The sequence below is a fragment of the Coccinella septempunctata genome, chromosome 2 (assembly GCF_907165205.1).
Source record: "Coccinella septempunctata chromosome 2, icCocSept1.1, whole genome shotgun sequence".
In the NCBI taxonomy this organism is placed as follows: Eukaryota; Metazoa; Arthropoda; class Insecta; order Coleoptera; family Coccinellidae; genus Coccinella; species Coccinella septempunctata.
The window spans coordinates 46,455,465-46,476,582 of record NC_058190.1 but is presented as its reverse complement, the minus strand read 5'-3'; the positions used below and the strand labels follow the sequence as shown (position 1 = coordinate 46,476,582).

General features: G+C 36.6%; 2 protein-coding genes across 5 annotated transcripts in view; one reads left to right on the top strand and one right to left on the bottom strand.

Moving 5' to 3' along the window:
- Nucleotides 1-21,118, top strand: part of LOC123308307 (hypoxia-inducible factor 1-alpha) — a 79,995-nt gene that overhangs the window by 37,418 nt on the left and 21,459 nt on the right. For all 4 annotated transcript variants that reach the window (XM_044890912.1, XM_044890910.1, XM_044890909.1 and 1 more), the window contains exon 7: nucleotides 3,615-3,759. In XM_044890912.1, coding sequence (XP_044746847.1) covers nucleotides 3,615-3,759 — 145 coding nt within the window. The remainder of the gene's footprint in view (nucleotides 1-3,614; nucleotides 3,760-21,118) is intronic.
- LOC123308309 lies at nucleotides 499-2,708 on the bottom strand. Its single transcript, XM_044890915.1, has 3 exons — nucleotides 2,550-2,708; nucleotides 1,396-1,657; nucleotides 499-976 (listed from the first exon to the last, which is right to left on the bottom strand). Exons 1-3 carry the CDS (start codon nucleotides 2,631-2,633, stop codon nucleotides 627-629), a joined length of 696 nt encoding a protein of 231 aa, XP_044746850.1. The 5' UTR covers nucleotides 2,634-2,708; the 3' UTR covers nucleotides 499-626.

The window sequence follows — 21,118 nt, the reverse complement described above, 5'->3', positions numbered from 1 at the left end:
CTTGAAATTCAATGAAATTTTGTCGAAATTCTAGGGGTTGTATCTCAGCCATCTTGGATATTTTATTTATACAATTTTTCGTTAAACGTCTTATTTTGATGAGTTCTACCTTTTGTCAAAAAAAAGCCTCATCTTTGAAAACACCCTGTATACTCACCAACCAAAGTTATCCAATAAAATATTATATTATGGAATGTGGGTCGACTAGTACATCATTGATGATATCTCTTCCATCTGAGTACACTTTGATTGGCAAAAATTGAAATAATCTGAAGAAAACATCGATTCAGTAGTATCTTCTCTGTGTGGACAATAGGCGGTCCTATGGGGGGAGTGAAGGGGATAATTGCACCCCCTCCCCTAGAGCACTTGTCCCTTGCCTAATTCCTTATTTTAATCGTGGAATATCAACGTAATTGAATGTGGCATTGCTTTTATCAAGTTGAAGATACGCTCAAATAGTTAAATAGGTATATTGCAACAATAAAACATCAATAATTTGATCAATTTGTTCGAGTTTATTTACAGATATAACATTTTTCATAAATAATACTTTTCTCACACGCTGTAAATAAAATGTATCTCAATTTCCAATAGCCCTTCTCTCGTCTTATCCTACGCCGAAATCATTGAGCGCAGACCAGCAAGATACTGATGAGTACCGCGAAGTTCGAAACGTAAGGCGCTGATCCGGCGTTCGGTTTCTTCGTGGTGGGCGTCGTGGGCGGCGTCATCGTAGTGGTGGTGGTGGTTGCGTTGGACCAAGTGATCACCTCGGTTTTCACGTCCGGATAACCAGCGTCCGGTTTATTGATATGTTTCCCCAGGTACAATCTGCATTCTATGGATTCCGTCTCTACGGGATATAGGCGGACTTTTTTCAGCTCGGCGGTTTCGTTGAAGAGCTTCGTCATGTTTTTCTTCACGTCTTCGGGAACGCTCAGTCGGCCGGTCAACACGAAATAGGTGGCGTTTTCTGAAAGCGAAAATAAGTAGTTTGAAACATGGGCGTTCTCGAGATATATTCAGCATTTTTCTCGGGAAATGAGAAATTATACATGATGACGTTTACCAAACGTCAGTTTGACAATGCTGACAAAAGTGAGGTTATAAGCAATCACGGACAGGAGTGGTTTTTTGGCCTCGGTATTCGTGAAATTCATTTCATTATATTTTTTTGGGGTGAATCATTTATCACTTCTCTCGGTAACGCCAATTTTCTCGAAAATGGCTGAATATTCTTATATTCTGTAAACGGCGATTTGTACAAGTCAATGTTGACTTGACATGCGCATAAATTGATTGATGAATGTTGAACAGACAATCAGTGAATGACGTTTGAATCTGATTTATGAGTGCCAAGAAAGCTTTATGCATCTGTGATGGATAAATTACCTTTCTTCAATCTCACGCCGACAACCACGTAAAATGGAAGTAAACCGCCGAAAACTGTCATATTTCCATTGGCGTTGAAAGAATCCATCACTTGGTGAATGCTGTTATAGGAGTTATTAAGCGTCAATTGGAAAGGACTGGTTCTGTTGGATTCGTAAATCATCATTGCTGTTTTTTTATTGGTTTCGTTTATTCGGATGAAAGGGCAGGCGGTTGCCTCCATTTGATCGCTTGTTTGGGCCACTATCCATGTTCCGGTAATCTGGAAAAAATATCAAAACTCAGGTTCATATATTGGGTGTTTTCAAAGCTGAGGCTTTTTTTATAGAAGGTCAAGTAATTTCTCCAAAAATATTCAAGATGGCTGAACTGCACCCCCTAGAATTCCGACAAAATTTCATCGAACATCAAGTACGGGACTGTGCAAGGTGACTCCGGCATCGGAAAAACTAAACATAACATAATGTATATGGCTGGACAATGAATGGTTCAGTACATCCGAGTCTATCTGATTAGTCACATTAGATCACTTGAAAAAATAGTTGTATCGTGCAATTTGGGCTGAAAATAGTGAAGGAAAATGAGATAGTTTATGTTCACAAAGTGCTTTTATTGTTACCCTATTTCACCCCATTTTTACGATGATTGTTGGAGGGTTCGGACAAGAAGTAGATTCTGATGACCATAGTGAAAAAATTCAGACGATTTTTATTTGAGAATCTGAACGAAAATGTTATATATTTATTATATAGGATTTTCGGTGAAACGCTTTATTTCAACCAGTTCTAATTTCTGTTGAAATGAAAAAGCCCCACCTTTAAATACAAATTGTATAACTAGAAATTGCTGATTTTCTATGGTATTAACATCCACAGATCTTAAAAAGTTTCTCAAAACATTTCTCAAGAAGAAAATTTTAGGTGGGGTTTCATATTTTTTTGTTTGATACCTGTATAGATATAGTAAAATAAATATTTATTATAAATAGAAACGTATATCAATTTAAATACTCTGCTGATAAACATTTCCTATTGAAGGAAGTAGATAGGTTATCAGAAAATGTAAAATGAAAAGTGAAAATTTCAGTAGCACGACTGCTACAAGAAACCAAAAATTATCGATAATTTCATCTTTGATGAGGGTAATTTACTCACCTTTGTCAAATTAAAACAATAACCACTATTACAGAATAAACACAGAATGCCAAAGGCAAGTGTGAAACACCTTTGAAAACTCATATTTTTTATGTGTTGTTGATGTTAACGTTGATATTTAATTGAAGCAGAAACTCTATAACAGTGCGCGAGAGAGTGGGAATTTGCATTCTTATCTATATTTGCACAATAGGACGTTTTGAATTGGTTGAAGCAATGTGACAACAAGATAATAAGAAGACTTTGTTGTTTTTGGGGTTATTTCAACACTCCAGATGAGCAATAAGGCATTGTGTTTTATTAAATCTCGAAAATGGTGATGCATCAGTTATCTTTCACCTTTATTGGTGCACTCGAGGTGCATTGTTGAAATGCTCATGCAAAACATCAAATCCTCGAAGTTCTGGAATTTAAAAACTTCCTTCGATTCAAATCAAATTCCAGTTAGATCCTCAGAAAGTTGTATTTAAATATACAAGATGTCTCTCTCCAAATTTCACAGAGTGACTCATATAGGCAATTTGCAATAAAAATTCCTCTCACAACAAAGCATATCTCGAAAACTAATCGATTAAAAAGTTTTTATTTAAGTTGTGCCATATTTTTAGTGGAAAAATTGTGAAACATTGGAAAAATATTAGAATCTTGAATAATTTAACAACAGAAGATAATTGCACCATACTTTCTAGAAACTTTTTGTTGAATATTACCTGTAGAATCACTCTGAAATTTGGCTAGAGATAATCCGCACACCCGATATATAGCTCTTGAACAAGAGCAGATAAAATGCTATAACCCATGGCATTGCATGACTTAATAGAATAGAATCTTCATAATGCTCAATTTGAAAGTTTAATTATGCGTAAAATAAAAATCCAACTAAAAGTCCAATAAGTTTTCTTCAGGTTTTTTTAGGTAGCAGGTCCTGCTAAAAAAAAGACCCACACTTTCTTTCGCACCTATACATTTACACCCTCTATATAACTTGTGTTTCATTCCTGTTTACAGTGTGTTGCGTTCCTTGCAGTCCAAACCGTCTCATGAACTTTTCGTATTTTTTTCCAGTGTTTTCGAAAGGACAATGCGAGACTTCAAAATACAGATTCCTGGCAAAAAATGGCGGTTATGTGTGGGTGATGACGCAAGCAACGTTGTTATATGACAAAGTTGGAAAACCCCAAAATGTCGTGTGCGTCAATTACGTCATAAGGTAAGATTTTCCATATATTCCACTCTTGACGGAAAATTTCTGTACGTCTTGAAAGATTTCTTGGAGAATTCCTTGAGAAATTTCCAAAATTTGCCAGTTTTCTTGTTCCGAATTGGAAACGCCAGTGCTGCATGTATTATTTGGTTTTTTATCATTTGATGTACTTGTTATTTCTGTTTTATTTTCTGTTACGCACATTCATAAGATTTTTTCATTTTTGCGAAAATCATTTCGATAGATGACATATTGGTTTGAATATCGATCAATTGGATATTTTCAAGCCGAGTTGGTTAGTGTATGGATCCAACGTAAAACAATTTTTTTTTCCAATGGAAATACCGTAGATACCTGACAGGTAGGTGGTTTTTTTTTTATTATACCTGGAGTTTCCAATAATTCGAACTGGCAATGTAGAATCTTTCTACCAAGAAAACTGGTACGAAATCTTTATTTTAGAATTACGTCGATTTTGAAATGCAGAGCCTGCGGTTACATTTTCTCGATTACAAGCACTTGTGACTATCGTTTGGAAACGCCGTTACCACTTCCGTTTTTATCTTCGATGATAATTAGTTAGCTTTTATTTTCATGAAAATTTCGGTATCTTGTCGTAGAATGTTGAGTAATATCGGGATAGGAATCCAAAAAGGTTTTGTATGGTTAGTAGCTTGAAAGCTGCTACAGATTCTATTCTCAGTTAGTCTTGAAGAATGATTATCGTTTCAGGATAAATACTTTGGGAATTAGTGGATATTATGTTGGAAATACTAAAATGGAGTGTTTACAATGTTTTTCCTCATATAATATTCGAAAGAAAAGCTTTTAGTTGTTTGTTACACATTTAATGTTCACGTTTGGGAAATTACCAGAAAAACCTTATCATTTATGTCATTCTTTTGTTGGAAACGCTTTCGTCGCTATTATAACCTTGAAATTCTATGACTCATTTGGTTTTTCAGTAATGACTAGGATCAAAAAAAACAATGTGCTCTTCCATAAATAAAAAAAATGCCAAAACATTAGTTTGTATCTCTATATCCAGGTAGATGATTTCAGTTATCTCCTACATTTGTGCATTTAAATGCAGAAATAATATTTACATTTCTGAATTATGACCGTATGATTTAGACTTTTCTGAGAAGGAATACTTAAATAGACTTCATAAGCAGTTACTGTATATCGTTCTCATGGCTTTTTAAAGTGGGCATTCCATAACACTTCCATGGATGGAGTGAAACAAAACAAAGGCCATTAGATCAATTCTACTCTCTCCAATTCCTTCTCAAATACCTGTCTTCAATCTCAGATTCATGACTTGAATCTCAGAATTCTGGCTTGAATCTCCGTAAGTCAGAATTGTATCTCAGAATTTCAATTTTCAAGTCAGAATTTCCCCCTGACTTGTACCTCGGAACTCAGAATCTCACAATTCCGACCTGCAACTTTCAAGATTGCGATTATACTTTTTTTTTCTCATTTCTAAACATAGTGAGCAAATGAATCCACGTCCTCCTCGTGTTTTGTTCGAACGCGTGTTTTCGCAAAATAAGACAAAAACGCACCACCAAAGAACATGAAAGCGTTGCGGTTCCACTCTAAACAATAATTACTGCACGTAAATAGAAACTAAATACACATGTCAACGAAGCATGTTTATTTGGCAGAGACAGAAGGGTCCATTTAGTTAATTGGAATGGTCTAGGTGCAAAAATACCATCCTGCGTGTATTTGCAACTCAAACTTATCCTGATTAAAGCCTTGGAGCGAGGTCCGCCACGCGATTGCACAACAAGGCAGCGCATAAAACAGGATGGGTGTATTTATGGTTGCGGAACTCATTATTGGATAGGTTTTCGGTTGATTAGAATTGTGCATAAAGGAAAGTTAATAGGAAGATCATGAAGTAATATTTTCATGTTAAATATTGTTGTCCTAGAAATGGTATTATTATATTGGTCCACAATTTTTTTCTTTGCATTGGAACTGAAATTATTCTGTTTACTTTTCCTTATCCTCAATCGAAACCTCATGAATAAATTAGTATTACAGACTTCTCATAAATTGACATAGGCATCAGAGTATCAGATTGGAGTATATTTACGACGAAATTATCCCTCTACTTCAATTTCAAAATAGCCCACCGATGAATGGAGGAAATAGGGATTATATAATAAATCTCGATTTTGTGGAAAAATTTTTTCGGTACTTGTCGGTGCTTATCTCTCAAGTTTATTAAAAACTTATCGACTGTTTTCGAAATGATGTTGATGTAGTTGTTACGTTTGCGAACTATTTGGCTTCGATCCTAGCATATGTTTCTATCCTGTCAAGGACGGTATAGATTAAAATTACATTTATCAATAGAGTTTGTAGACTCGGAATTTCGAATATCGGAGTCGAGTAGAGCAGGTTGTGAGATGAAAACATGAGAAAAACGATGACATGACTGAAATCGCTCTTCATAGACACCCAGTGAAAAGGTTTTACAAATATTTTTGACAGTACAGATCTGATCAAGTTGGAAACTGTTAGGTTAGGCTCTGAAAAACGTTTTCAATATTGGTGAAACTTAGGCACTTTTCTAGATTCAAATTTTTTTTATTTTCTACTAGGACAATGGTAGAGGGCTCTTTGGGAAGTAAGGGGCAATTTTCAGTGACACTTTTCACACATTTCCTAATTCCTACTGTCATAAATGTGGGTTTAAGGCAGCGTATATTCACTTGCTTTTTTTCATTTCGAAATCCATGAGCATAGATTAACTAACAGTAAGTTGCTATTCGTCTAATTACAGAGATGAAATGAAAATATTTGCGCTGGGTTGAAAAGGGACTTCGAAAGATTGATTGATGAGATGGAAAATAAGTAAATTTTAAGCATTCGAATACGAACGCGGTACGTGCCAAAGGCGCCGTACGGATAAAACCTGATGATCAATTATTTTTCATCGGGTTGTCATCGGGTAAAAACCGGATTGTGTACAAGGAACTTTAGGCCGCGCAAGAATGAAAATCCGAACGATATTCCGATCTACGTCAATTTTCATTATCTAACGCGTTATTTACGTAACCCACGACAGTCCGAATTCCGACGCATACGAATTATCGGGAACGAGGTGCCAAAAATTATTGCGAGGCGTTATTTTTGGACACGCGAAAACGAATGCAGGTGGCGGCCGGGGTTTTTGGATACGGTGAAGCAGTGTTTTGCCCTCGGTAGATGAGGGACCATGACCGTTGGCCTTGGCCCTCGAAATTCACGGAGAACAACGGTTCAATGGCAACATACACACTTATCTCGAATCAAACCCGATGATCAGCCCAATGAACACGTTGCATTTTTCGAATAAAGCTCCTATTATTTATCGTTCAATAAAAGACAAAATATCCTTAAGAAATAGGTCTTTTCCTAGTTTCACGCAACGTTACCAATTCACGTTTATTCTAGGTTTATAACACCTCTCTTTGTAACCCAAATTATAGGGAGAAATAACGATGCAAATTCTTTTCGGAATTGCGTTGCTGAGATTCAAATTCTAGACGATACAACAATATTTTTAGTCTTTTCTGCATCTATTAACCATCAATTTTCCATTCCATATTTTCCATTCATCCTGGTTTCGTCTTCCATAGACATAGAACAAATTTTGAATTAATTCAGATGCATACCACCCGCTAATATAAATATCAACGAGTGTAACGTTCTGCATCGAACTAGTCAATTCGTCATCGTCATGGAGAACGTTCCACCGAAGAAGAGTAGATGCTGACCATGGTTTCGGTATCATTTGACCGAACCAAGAGCAACACAACTCCTTTTCCGATGGTAACGTTTAGAACTGACGGACTCTAATTGAATACTGGTAGCAGCTCCTGAGTATTATCGAGTTGTACTCGAGAGCCATCTATTATGAAACAAGATCTGGTACAATCCGCCCCAGATCGGATCCCAGACGAAGACAATTGTTTAGTTCGATTCAGATCGTAACACTAGATATTCATATCAGCCTGTGGAATGCATCTGATTTAATTCTTGTTCTTGATTCATTGTCTCCAAAGGCTTTATCATTCTTTCATCATTTATAGTTTCCGTTCATACTTTTAAGACAACACATTCCAACACCCATACCAAGCTAGGAATCGAACTCTGCGTCAGTAATTGCTTTTCAAGTTCACTGAACGCTTCTCCACCGAGCCCATACACAATGTGTCTTAAAATTAGGTGAAAGGTGTTTCTATATTTGATACTTCCCTCCAGAACAACTGAATGAAGTATCACATAACAAAAACAATTCTAGTACTTCATCTGAGCTTTGGGAATTCAACAATAACGTTAGTGGTGGCTAAACACGTTGATGTAACGTTTCTTACGTCCTATTGATTAAACGTTGAGGACACACGACAATAATACGTTCCAGATTGATTGCTAATATCACGGATTGTTGAATGGTTTCGCATTCAACGTTGACATAATCTTTCTTATTGAATATACGTTGAAAAGCACGGTAAAGTCACGTTTCATATTGGTGGTTAGATTAACGGTTTTGCCAATAGTTTCATATTCAACTTTGATGTGATTGATGTTCCTTAATCTTTATTGAATATATATACATTGTAGGAACACGATAAGGACTAGTATCGAGTTGAATCATATACGTTGATTATAGGTTGAATTTAGGTTACAAAATTCAGCTATTAATCAAGATGAAGCTTGCTTCTTGATTTAAACGTATAATACACGTGTATGCGGTATGTGTTCATTTTGAGGTGTTGTCCCCTTTCTGATAGTCATCGAACACGCCGATTCGCCTCTTTCCACGAACGCTGAGTCACCTGAACGGACCGATTTGCGAAATCCACAACCGGCGGACTAGATCCGTTGCGCAATTCGGCTGATAAAATCGGAGTAGCACCACCGCAGAAGTACCGGCAGGCAGACCGTCAAGGTAGACGTGATACGGGACATGTCTCCGGAGGTGTGGTCCGGTCGGAATTGAAAAGAAAAAGATAATGCCGTACCGGTTTTGCGGGCCAATCGTCAGGTTTTATTCACCGTTACCGTCGAATGTTGTACCATCGAAATTATGCAATTTCGCTGAAGAATTACGAACTGGAACGTCGGCTTCGATCTCGCTATGAAATTTATCGTTTTTGAGTGTTGGTAGCCTATTGGGTGTCGTTTAAGTTGGGTATATTACTGCAGGAGCGTCTACTGTCATTTAAATTATGTCAACCTTGTATTTGAAACCACTTGAGGCACCGACAGACGTTGTCCTGTCATGTAACTCTGGAACCAACGCACAAAATTCCATTTGAATCGTTCCAGCCGTTTGGGAAACATTTTTGAAACGCCATCTACCGGGGTCTATTGTAAATTCATACCTCATGCAAACCGACGGAAAATTTCATTTAAATCATCGCAGGCGTTTGAAAAACGGTCGATATTCTGCATCTAAGCCCCATTCCCAGCTTCTGCTGTACCATTTTCTAGAAAAACTGTCCTCCTCAACGTTTGAATTCGCGCAATCTTCACTGTGGAATGTGCCTTTTCCAGATCTATCTGGACCAAGCACCGCAATTTATTCCGTTTCAATTCACAATGCGCGAGCCTTAATCGCAACGACAAAGCTGACAAGATGATTAATGTCGTTATATAATTCCTCATAATTTATTGAAATTGTAGCGGGAGAAGCGCATTGTGCCTTATGCCAGGTAACACGTAGTGGAGATATTCCAAAACGATATACCATTGAAGACGTTAACCACCTACAGCTTCTGGAATTGATACGGATGCTCGGCTGGATCCATTCAAGCGTTCAATGGGCTCACGAATCACGCATAAATTTGTTAGTTGTTATTCTTCTTGGAAGGAAACTTCCGTCCGAGAGTTTGAGTAGGTCAGGGGCGTGTATACTGGGTGAGTCTTTGACTCGTACAAATATTTGAACAGTAGATTCTTGAGGGCAAAAGAAACACTTTTTTCATATACCATTTTTTCTGATTCAGCCCTGATAAAAAGTTGAAGCCATTTTAAGTTTTCATAATGAGCTGTGCCTCCCTTGAAAAAACAAAACTACCTAACAGAATAACTAGCTAAATCTGTGACACTACACATCTGCGGATCTTTTGAACAAAGGGTGAATTCAGACAAAGTACCCAATTTTTTTATATTTCACAGATATTTTTTAATGTTTGAACATCAAATTACTCGAAAACGGCGCATTATACGAGAAAACATGAAGAATACTTTTATTTTACAAAACGTTCAAATATTCATAATAAAGCGTTCAACTTAGTTTGAAGAGTTGGCTTCTTTGAATTTTTGGTATTTTTGGGTACGTACAGGTCATAATGCGAAAACTGGAAGACGTGGATGATATTTTGTTTTCGAAAAACATTTCATTCGATAAAACCGTTTGTGAACTAAAAATAACATTATTTTATGGTTTTTCAACACCCTGTATCTTTCAAACCGATCCAAAAAATAGCCGAAAAAATGGTAAAGGAAAAACGTGTTTCTTTTGACCACAAGAATCTACTGTTAAGATATATGTACTAGTCAAAGATTCACCCTGTATATAAGGTGCCCCCATTGTTTCTTAAATAATTATAATAATATTCTTTATTTCCACATGAAACCCTAAGTCACAATGAAAAAGAGTCAGATCAAAAATATAAACGAAATGACAATAAACAAACTACTCCAAATTGAAGCCAGCTTTTAACCTCAAGAAGCTATTGCTTAAATATTTGTACGAGTCAAAGACACTGTACAGGCAAAATTCGTTGTCTACTGAGAGGATATCCAGAACTATAGCAGCTAGAAGAATACGGATGACACATTTCCGAGCTCTTTTTTAGAGAAAGAAAGAATGGTGAAAACCGCAGCCTCCTACAATACTTTTTTGAGTTTGACAATTTCGTAAAGTTCTCATAACTTTTTTGTCTTCGGAGTTACAAATCTGAAACTTGAACCTTCTACAGGCACTTTTTTACGTAGAATCCACTGATGAGCTTAAAATATTTTTTTATTTCGAATCATCAGGTGTGTCATCCGTTTTCTTCTAGCGGCTATAGTTCTCGAGATCCCCTCAGTATACAACGAATTTTGCCCACCCTGTATATAATTTTTTTTAAATTTATTCAGAGATTCAATTTGTGTCTATTGTGTAACTGCATCTATTGTGCTCATGCATCCGTTTCGATAAAGATAACATCATATAAAAAGAATACATACATATAAATTGAATCGAAACTTCGATAGAAACATAGGAGCAACTCGAAAGAGCAGTACACTTGAGTAAGTCAAATATCTGGAAAAGAAACCAAGATATGTATGTAAAGCGATATATGAAACAATCATTTTGCAGAAACGCCTAACTCTAGAACGAAGCAAGATATTCACGATCTGATCTCTGATATCTAATCAATTCGAAAAAAGAGATCGGTGGTCCTTGAAGATTTTTCTCGTTATAGTTCTCGAGTTGCTCTCAGTGAGCATCGAATACGGGACACCCTGTGTATCCGCAATACAATAGATACAGTTTTCAAGGAGGTTTATTCCCCTGAAGTCTTGAAACAATATATCATATTGTGTAGAAGGTGGATCTCCTCACCTACTAGTCGAATAATATACAGTTAATTTGAAAACTTCGTTTTCTCAACATGAAAAGCCAGAACATGAGTTTATCATCTGTTCTACCAAATTCTACTCACTCTACTGAGATTATAAAAAATGACAGGCCAATAAGGATGAAACTAAGTTAGTTTTTCGAACTAAATATTTCTCGAGTATCCAAAACTAGATCCACTGGAAGTATCTTGATCAGCCCTCAGAAACTTCAGGTCTTTTTTCCGAACGTGCCGGGAAATATACCCCTCCAACCCTCCCATCATTAGAGCGCTTGTTCCTTCAGTGATTGGAGAGAGGGAGTTTTCCCCTCCGACCAGCGTTTTCCTCTTTCAAAGGCCAACTTTTCACGCAGTGAGGTCTCTACTTTCCCCCGAAACGTCGTCATCGTAGTGTCGTTCATTTGGGTAGGTCGTGTTTTGGATCGTTCGAAAATGATGGATCATGCGATCGTACGTGTCCGGAAATGGGTGGTGCGTTGAGAAAGGATAAGTGTTGGTTCAAACGGTTAGTAATTTTTTTCGATGTCTGTTTTTCGTTCATTCCGTCACGTTTCGGATAATGGGTTTTCTGTTTGTAGGGTCGAATGTGTTATGGGTGAAATGGTGATGACTGTTCCATTATATTCGTGTTTGTGTAGGGGTTGCTTCTTAATTTAAGATTGCGTAGCAAATGTAACGAGTGGAAAATCAGAATTAGAAAGAATTGAATCAGTTCATTTATGAATGGTTTTTCACGGCATCATAACATTCCCTTATGGGTGTAGATTTTATAGAAAAAATACTATTTTCAACCATGAATGAAAACTATGGAATTATCTGAAGGAATAATTGACCAATAGTATTTAATGCTCATAATGCTCTTCTCATTGTCCCACTTGTTTCTATACAAGGAATTATTTTCTACGCCTTGAATCCGAATTAGAATTTTCTTTGTGGAAACACCTAGAATGACGATATACAGGGTTTGCGAAAACTATAGCAGCTGAAAGAAAACGGATGACACATTTCCAAGCCTTGTTTAAGAGAAACATAGAATGATGAAAACCGTAGTCTCCTACGATTCTTCGTTATCAGCAAAAAATGAGATTTTGACGATTTCGAGAAGTAACTTTTTTGTCTTTGAAGTTACAGATCTGAAACTTTAACCTTTTTAGGCACTTTTATACGTAGAATCTACTGACAGAAGTTTTTTCCGATTCAAAAATTACAAATTCAATAAAAATTGACATTTCAGAAAACGAAAGTTCGCCTAATGATCCGAAGTGAAAAAATATTTTGAGCTCGTCAGTGGATTCTACGCAAAAAAGTGCCTGTAGAAGGTTCAAGTTTCAGATCTGTAACTTCAAATACAAAAAAGCAATGAAAACTTTTCGAAATCTAAGTTTCTGCTAATAACTCAAAAAGAAGAATCGTAGGAGGCTACGATTTTCACTATTCTTTGTTCCTCTGAAGGAGAGTTCTTACATGTGTCATCAGTTTTCTTCTAGCTGCTCTAGTTCTCGAGATGCCCTCAGTAGACGACGAATTTTCGCCAGCCTGTACATAACTCAAAGCAGATTATACGATTTTCACAAAAATGAATTTTTAAACCTACCATTGAACATTTTTTATGGTTTCCACATTTCGAAATATGTTATGTGGGATGTTTCAGTAATTCTTATTTCATTTTTTCATTTTTTTTTCCACCTGCAGGTTTGTTGTCGTGTAGGGGAGGCCGTTTGAAAAATTCATTTACCTCAAAATATTTGGCAAGCCCCATTGCCCCATAATTTCGCGTATCGAATGAACGATAAAGATCGCAATTTAATTTTGGAATTTTTTTCGTTGCCCACCGCCAACTCCCGAGTTGTTGACGGCTAAAAATAGATCTCGGGAATTTTCAAATCCCCATCAACAATAACTCATAGTGTAATTGTATATGAATATTTCAATATTTCGCAGACTCTGATTTCAAAAAGGAACCGAGACAAATTTCGAAGTTGATTGAAAAATACTCTGTAAAACTTCGTCGTAGGTCATCCTACAGATCCTTGAAAATAATTTTTTATCGCCCTAAAGAAATGAAAGATAATTTTTTACTGCTCCAAATAGTAGTGGGTCCAGCATGGTTAAAAATCATTTTACCTATTCTTTGGTTAAATCTTGCTTCATGAACTCTGTATCGAGTCTTCTGAAACACAAAACACTGAATTAATAAGAGATGTATTCATTTGTTTCAAGGAACAAAGTAATGAGAATTTGAAGATCCATGAATTTAGTTCCGAATACGTCTTTCATTTTTTATCTCCTCTGACAGAAATGGAAGATTCACGGTGTATTATTTCTTCATTAATTTTTCTCCAACGATAAGGCGAATCGACTGTTTCCAATCAGAAATTGACGATAAAAAGATATTCTTCTTGAATGAGACCTTGGAGGAAGGGCACTTAAAATTTGAACATGGTGAAAATTCATTCTACGAGCTAATGTTTTTTCAACTCTATTCTGCCTAGCCAAATTATAAGAGAAGGTTGAAACAATAATAATAATGATAGTCCGTATACCCGCATACTTCTTCATACCACAACAAACGTCATCCATAACCAACTGAATTAGAGGTAGATTATAGATTTTTTGGGGGTTACACTGCACTGCACCTAGCTCTATTATGCCTTCCATCAGAGCTGTTCTTGCTCCTAAGCCATATACAGCTCGCCTCCAGCTTAATGGGGAATGGACAAGGCTGCTACAAATTCCTCTTCCAAATCTTTTTTGCATGGGCTACAGGAATGGTCCGGGCAAATAAAAGGCGTTCTTGCTATATTTTGGCGATAAGAGGCAACAGGAGGAGCAGAAAAATTACTGGTGAGGTGCTAGCCAATGGCTGAAGCAGAACTACCGGCAGTAGCACTTGGAGAACAAGAAGCCGAATCTCATGCAGTAGAAGTTGCCTTGGTCGCAATCATACCTTAAACCCCTCAGATATTGTGATGATAGTTTTAGTGTTTGAAATATAATGAAATGAAGGTTTTTGGCGGCATGCAGACAGGAATTGAATTCTGAAAAAAATACCACCCAGAGCAGGATTCGAACCTACGACCCCCCGATTACCGGTCAGGTACTCTTCCAACTGAGCTACCCGGGCTGAATTTAATTCCTGTCTGCATGCCGCTAAAACCTTCATTCCCTCAGATATCTCCCCGATATCTTCGCCAATCTCAACAGCTTTCTCGCACGCCCACGACGGTGCACACAAGCTCGGGTTCGTTTATCCGCACAACCGTTAGACACGAAAACATAAATATGACCCATTCGTTTTGCCTCATGCGAGCGCATTTTTCTGCCGTTCGACTTGTCTACTTTCACATAGTCCCGACGGGGTCTGAGGGCAGATAGAGCGGTGATAAATAATTCAATGGTCGCCTTGGTGGATGGTCTGTAATGCCCGAGAGACCCATGCTGCGTTGAGTTATGCGGAGCTCATTTGCGGTTTTTTCGCCGATGTTACGCGCCAATAATTCATCTCGCACAATAACCGATCTATTCTCATTATCTGCCATTGTACGATCTGCTGATTTTTTAAACGGGGTGCGAAGACAGATACAAGCTCCGCTATTATTTCTTCCGTAGATGGAGATGTAAGGCTCGTTCCCATACTGCTGACTGCTCAACAATTGGCTTCATTCAGAGATGGAGTATTCGGGAAACGTTCTATCGTTTATCACGTGAAATGAAGAGTTTTCCAATAAATTCAATTGAAGATTGTCTCAGATACGCGGGTTTATGATTACTATTAGTGAAGCCAACTATAAATGCATGGACAACTCAAAATACGAGGATGTATTGATATCTTATTAGACTAGACCAGTTCCATGCATAAAAAATGTTGCGTTACAATATCAACGAAAAATATCTCATTAGAAATGTCAGTGTGAAGTTTGAGGTCGAAAAAGTAAACCAGAGTTACGCAATAAATTAAAAGAAAGAAGATCTTCACCGAAATTGTGAGAATCGAAAAATTGGAGTATCGAGCCATCATCAAGAACCTGTATTTAAAAGGGTTAAGAGGTAGGCAGATTTACGAAGATATGCTTAATACCCTTGGTGATCGATGTTCTTCATATGCGACCGTGAAAAATTGGACTGCAAACTGCAAAAGAGGTAAATTTTCCATTTAAGATGATGACCGATCGGGAAGACCAGTTTCTGTGTCAGTCCCCGAAAATATCGATGCAGTTCATGACATGATTTTATCAGACCCTCGAATTGGGCTAAAACGGATATCTGAAGCACATAATATTTCATACGAACGCGTTCATCTTATAGTTCACGTCAATTTGGACATGAGAAATATTGCTGCAAAATGGATCCCCAAATGTTTGAATGTTGACCAAAAGCGTGTAAGGGTAGAAGCACCGTGTTCGATCTGTGCTCGATTTGAAAACGATGTAGACTTCTCAAACCGAATTGTTACTATGGATGAGACTTGGGTACATTTCTACGAACCAGAAACAAAGCAACAATCGATGGAATGGCGACACTCTGGTTCTCCAAGACCTTAGAAGTTTCGTGTCCAAAAATCTGCTGGATAAGTTCTTGCTTCAGTTCTTTGGGATTGCCATGGAGTAATCATGAACGAGGAAGTAATAGAAGCTGTGGAGGTCTGGTTTGCAGAGGTAGAAGAAAAATTTTTTTTCAAGCTCTAGAGACGTTGCAGGACCGCTGTAATGAATGTATCCAATTAAGAAGAGAACATGTTAAGTAATAAAATATTTTGACATTGAAATTTTGTTTGGTTCTATAGTAGGCTAAGAATTTTTCAATATATCCTCGTATAAATTCATATTACCGCTATTGCTCGGAACCTCGATGGGCAACATGGGACTACGTTGCTATGGTGATAATTGAATTAGAAGACGCTTAGAGAGTTAGCTTTCATAGTCTATTGGCTAGCGCTATTTATGGCAATTGACGACGTTGCAAAATTGAGGGCAAAAAATTCCTCATGTCGATTCTGTGTTATATTCGTCGATTTATGGATAATCAAGGGAAATTAGTGAAGATCGTTTGATGTCTTTATTTTTTATTTTTAAATGAAGGTCTGTAGTTATTGACTTTAGCTGTGCTAAAGATTCTAGATTCTAAAGGGGGTTGCCATTAGAGGTGCGAGGGAAGAGATTTGTTATCAAATGCCCTAGATATTCCTCAGATAGTACATCACTTCAACGATTTTCTTCCCTTATGCAAAAACAATCAGCTGTTTTGCCCGGTGAATTCAACACGGGACGTAGCCGGCTAGTCTGGCCTTGGCAATCGATACTGAAAGTTGAAAGTGAAAGGTGGAGGGGTGTCCTAAATGCCTACCCTTAAATCGCGAGCGTCACGTAACTGCTGACGTCATTACAAAATCGCTGATGACGTATTCTTCGAACGAAAGGGGGAGGAGTTTGTGTCTGAGAGGATGCAGAAAGAGACCTTAGCGTAGTCTATTTTCCGTTCTGTCCAAACCAGCTGTTTTGCCTGTGTTTTTGCTCACCCCCCTTCCCATCGAATTAATTTCTGACTGATTTTGGATAATGTTTCTCTAGTTCGATAGTCTATAAAAATATCCTTAATTTTCTCATTTTATCTATCTGTACTTATGTGAAATATTCATAAAATGGTTCTTAAATCGCTACCACCCCTCAGTAATCGTCACGTTTCGAAGGTTTGTTATTGATATGCCTATAAAAACCTTAATCTGAAGACACATTTTGGTGGTCAATGAATATCTGGACTTTTTTGTGTTTTTTGGGTTAAATGCACGTTATCTATATTCAATCAATACTTTTTGTCTGTCTGTTTGTCCGGAGTAACCTCCGGATTGGCCCAACCGATTTTAAGGTGACTTTGAATGTTGGAAAGAGGATTTTCTAAGAAAATGTTCAGAGTAGATTTTATTTTTCACATCACCACCATTCTGTCCTCATCTTAGAAAACGTAAGAAAAGTAGGTAATAGACATGATACATTATAAATGTGTTTTGTTTAGATTCTAGGACAAAACAAAAATATTTTGTGAAAATTTCCGTGGACCAATCTCTGTTTCCGGTTACGTCTACGATTATAGTCGATCCCCATAGAAAACATGTAAGAATTGGCAGCCTATCTATAACTCGTCGATAACTAATAGTCAAGGTTTGTTTACCGATCGAAAAATCACACATTGTTCGTGAAGCATAACGTATTACGTACGACCAGATATCTATTCGAAAAAATTGGCACCAATCAAAATCGATGTGTTTTGATGCGATGAAAGGTCGTAGGTCTGCGTTATTCCAATTGAACCGCTAACTACAGATTTTGTTGTTTTGTGTTCAATTTCGATTTTGCGTCAGATTTCCTGGCACGTAATAGAGGACGGACCAAACAAAATATTTATATACACGGTGTCCCAGTGGAAATACGTCACTGTGTAGCCTGTCGAATAATATAATTGATATTCCTTGAAATCTTCCCTAGGGTGGATCCTAACATTTTATTATTTGATCCATATATACAGGGTGTCTTCTAAAAACGCAGGAGGTGTCTATTAACGTTTCTAACGTGTTCCATACAGCCTCGATTTGGGCTACGTCGGTTGGCCTTTTACATTGGTGTTAATGTCAGCACCCTTTAAGGAAATTTCGATTAGTCTTATTCAAATCTCCAACAGGCAAGTGCCCAATGATGTAGGAAACTCGATCAAATCAAAGTAATCGAAATCATTACTTGAATTTATCAGTGTATCGTATTCACATGAAAAACTCGGAATTTAGATAGCCGGGTGAATTTTTGAATTGAAGATTCGCAATTATCCATTAAAAATTGGCGTATTCTTTCACCTCTCCAGAAAATTTACGAGAAAAAAGGCATAAATCGGCTTTTATCTTCGATTATTTCGTTTCAAAACAAGCGATAAATGAGGAACAAGTACGTACCTAACGTTAGGATAACCTTGTTACATCGTCATTAACCTTGCAAAATAATTAAATTAAAAAATGGGCGAATTATATCATTTGCCTAGTTCTTTTAACAATGAGTGTGGGTTTATCCATGCGATAGTTGTATAAAAGCTATGCAAATATTTGGTACCGGGGCTTGGAATCTGGCAGTTGAGATGTGATATTTGCCAAACCCAATTAAGAAATAAATTAACGAAAATGATGGTTATCATGCGAAAAATTAATTCGGTTATTTTCTTATTTTACTTCATATTCTGATCATCGTTGTTCGTAATGTATTAACAATTAAAAGTAACTTTGATCTGACTTATACAGGGTGTCCCAAAACTAGTGAATCAAACGTCACACCACGATAGAGTAGATCAAATACTATCGAATGACGTAAACATTAGTTGAGCAAAAATGTACCGTTTCTGAAGAAACCTAACCTAAAGTTGCCGATTTTCGAACTATTTTTTCAATCACAAGTCCAATTTCTGATTAAGGATAGCGTTTTTCTCCCATATTAACACCCCTATAGAGGGGGTTTATTCTGAGTAATAAAAATCATGTAAAAAAAACAATTGTTTTAATTTACATTTACTTAGGTTATCGATTAACTACTTAAGATAATTTCAATTAGGGGAGATAAAACAATAATCTTAGTTCAATATAATTTAAAATCAATATCCTTTTTCACAAATTGGCCCTGTGATTGAGGAAAATAGTTCGAGAATCGACAACTTTGGGTATTTTAATAAAATTCTGATTATTTTGGAAACGGTAACCAACTAATGTTGGTGTCATTCGATAATATTTGGTCTACTCTATCGTGGTGTGGTATTTGATTCACTAGTTTTGGGACAGCCTGTATATACGAAATGTCAAAAATTATGTTATGGTTCGAAGAATGAAAGTATTCTGTTCATTTTGCAATACATATCTTATTATTTCTTTTATTATTATTGAAAGGGCTCTTTCAAAGGGAGATGGTGATTGCAACCATCATTATTAAACCAAAACGACAAGGTTTTCTTCGAAACTTCAAATATAAATAAGTTCACTCACTTATAAAAATATAATCCAATTGAAAATATCTAGGAAATTTTGGAGAATGCAAAACTTTGTCGTATCGTTAGAAATGAAGATAACTTCACAGCTTCCAACACAACAACCAAGTTATAGGTTTCTTATTGTGAACAATTCCATATAATTCCAATAGTTCAACTTTACGTTTTACGTTCATATAGAATTGGAGACCTTACCCAAGCGACTTGGTTCTGAATATCTGAGTTCCTTATAATACGATCACAAAATATATATACCATTTCCTTTTTGGAGTTGACTTAAATGGAAGAACAGGAAGCAATAAAGAAAATTGATTTTTTTTCTTATTGAAACGAAGAGAGTGAAGCTTTGTCTATGAAATTTTTGGCATTTTACTGACATATGAAACTTTGACTTATTTTGGTGAACATTGAGTGGGGAAGTGGATGAGCTGACTTATCATCATATCTTAGCTTCTCAACATGGTGAGTCTTTGACTCGTACAAATATTTCAACAGTAGATTCTTGAGGTCAAATGAAACACTTTTTTCTATAATATTTTTTCCGATAAAAAGATGTAGCCATTTGAAGTTTTCATAATAAGCTATGCTACCCCTGGATAAACAGAATTCCCTTCAGAATAACAAGCAGAATCTATGACACTACACATCTGTGGATCTTTTAAACAAAGTTGCATTCAGTCAAAATACCCAATTTATCGAATTTCACAGATATTTTTTATTTTCAAACATCAAATTACTCGAAGACGGTGCATTATATATGAGAAAATATGAAGAATTCTTTTATTTTACAATACGTTCAAAAAATATTCATTAGATAGCGTGCAACTTAGTTTCAAGAGTTGGGTTCTTTGTCTTTTTGGTATTTTTAGGGTACGTAATGGTCATAGTGAGGAAACTGGAAGACATGGGTGATATCTTGTGTTCCAAAAAGATTCATCAAATGAATGAAAAACTATATTCCGAAATTCATTTCATTCGATTAAAGCGTTCGTGAGATAGAACTGAAAATAACATTTTTATGGTCTTTCAACAGCCTGTAACTTTTAAACCGAGCCGATTCGGAAAAAATGGTATAGGGTAAAAGTGTTTATTTTGGTCTCAGGAATCTACTATTAAAATGAATAGTGTTTCAAATGGCAGGGCATATCAGATATTTTATCATCGTCTATCATACTCCTTATAAGGTGTGGGGGACAATTCTGCGGGATGACGCTTCATGATAAACCTCCACTCGAGAACAAGTGATCGGTTTTCTCTAAAATCGCTATCTTATCGCAATAAATTAAAAAACTATCAAACGTAAAAGTCCCCTTCCTTTCCAAGATAATACCGATATGCGATTGATGACCTCACATATCGCTCAAAAAACTGAATCATTCTGATCATTCGTGAGTATCACGATTTCGAGTGGTTATTTTATCAGCCGATCTTCGAATGTTTCCCGAAAATCGTCCGGCACCTACTACTCTCTAATCGCACCCTCCCATCGAAATCTCGTCATGGAAGAAATCTCAAAATCCGTTTATAAATAACCGGCAAACATTTGTATCACAATTATGCAACGATTACGGCCTTACACTTCGCAGCGAAGTGATAAATGATGGATTTTTAGATGGATTCGTCCTTGTAGGGGCCAGATAATGAAATATTTTCATTCGTTGGGATTCTAATATCGACCGGATAGCACGAAAACAACTCCCTAATTAATTTATTATCTA

What these genes read in the sequence shown, in the direction of transcription:
- LOC123308309 (XM_044890915.1), bottom strand. Translation starts at nt 2,633, where the DNA reads ATGAGTTTTCAAAGGTGTTTCACACTTGCCTTTGGCATTCTGTGTTTA. An exon ending in ATTGTTTTAATTTGACAAAG is followed by an intron (nt 1,658 to 2,549) that starts GTGAGTAAATTA and finishes TATTTTTTCCAG; the next exon opens with ATTACCGGAACATGGATAGT. An exon ending in CGGCGTGAGATTGAAGAAAG is followed by an intron (nt 977 to 1,395) that starts GTAATTTATCCA and finishes TTTCGCTTTCAG; the next exon opens with AAAACGCCACCTATTTCGTG.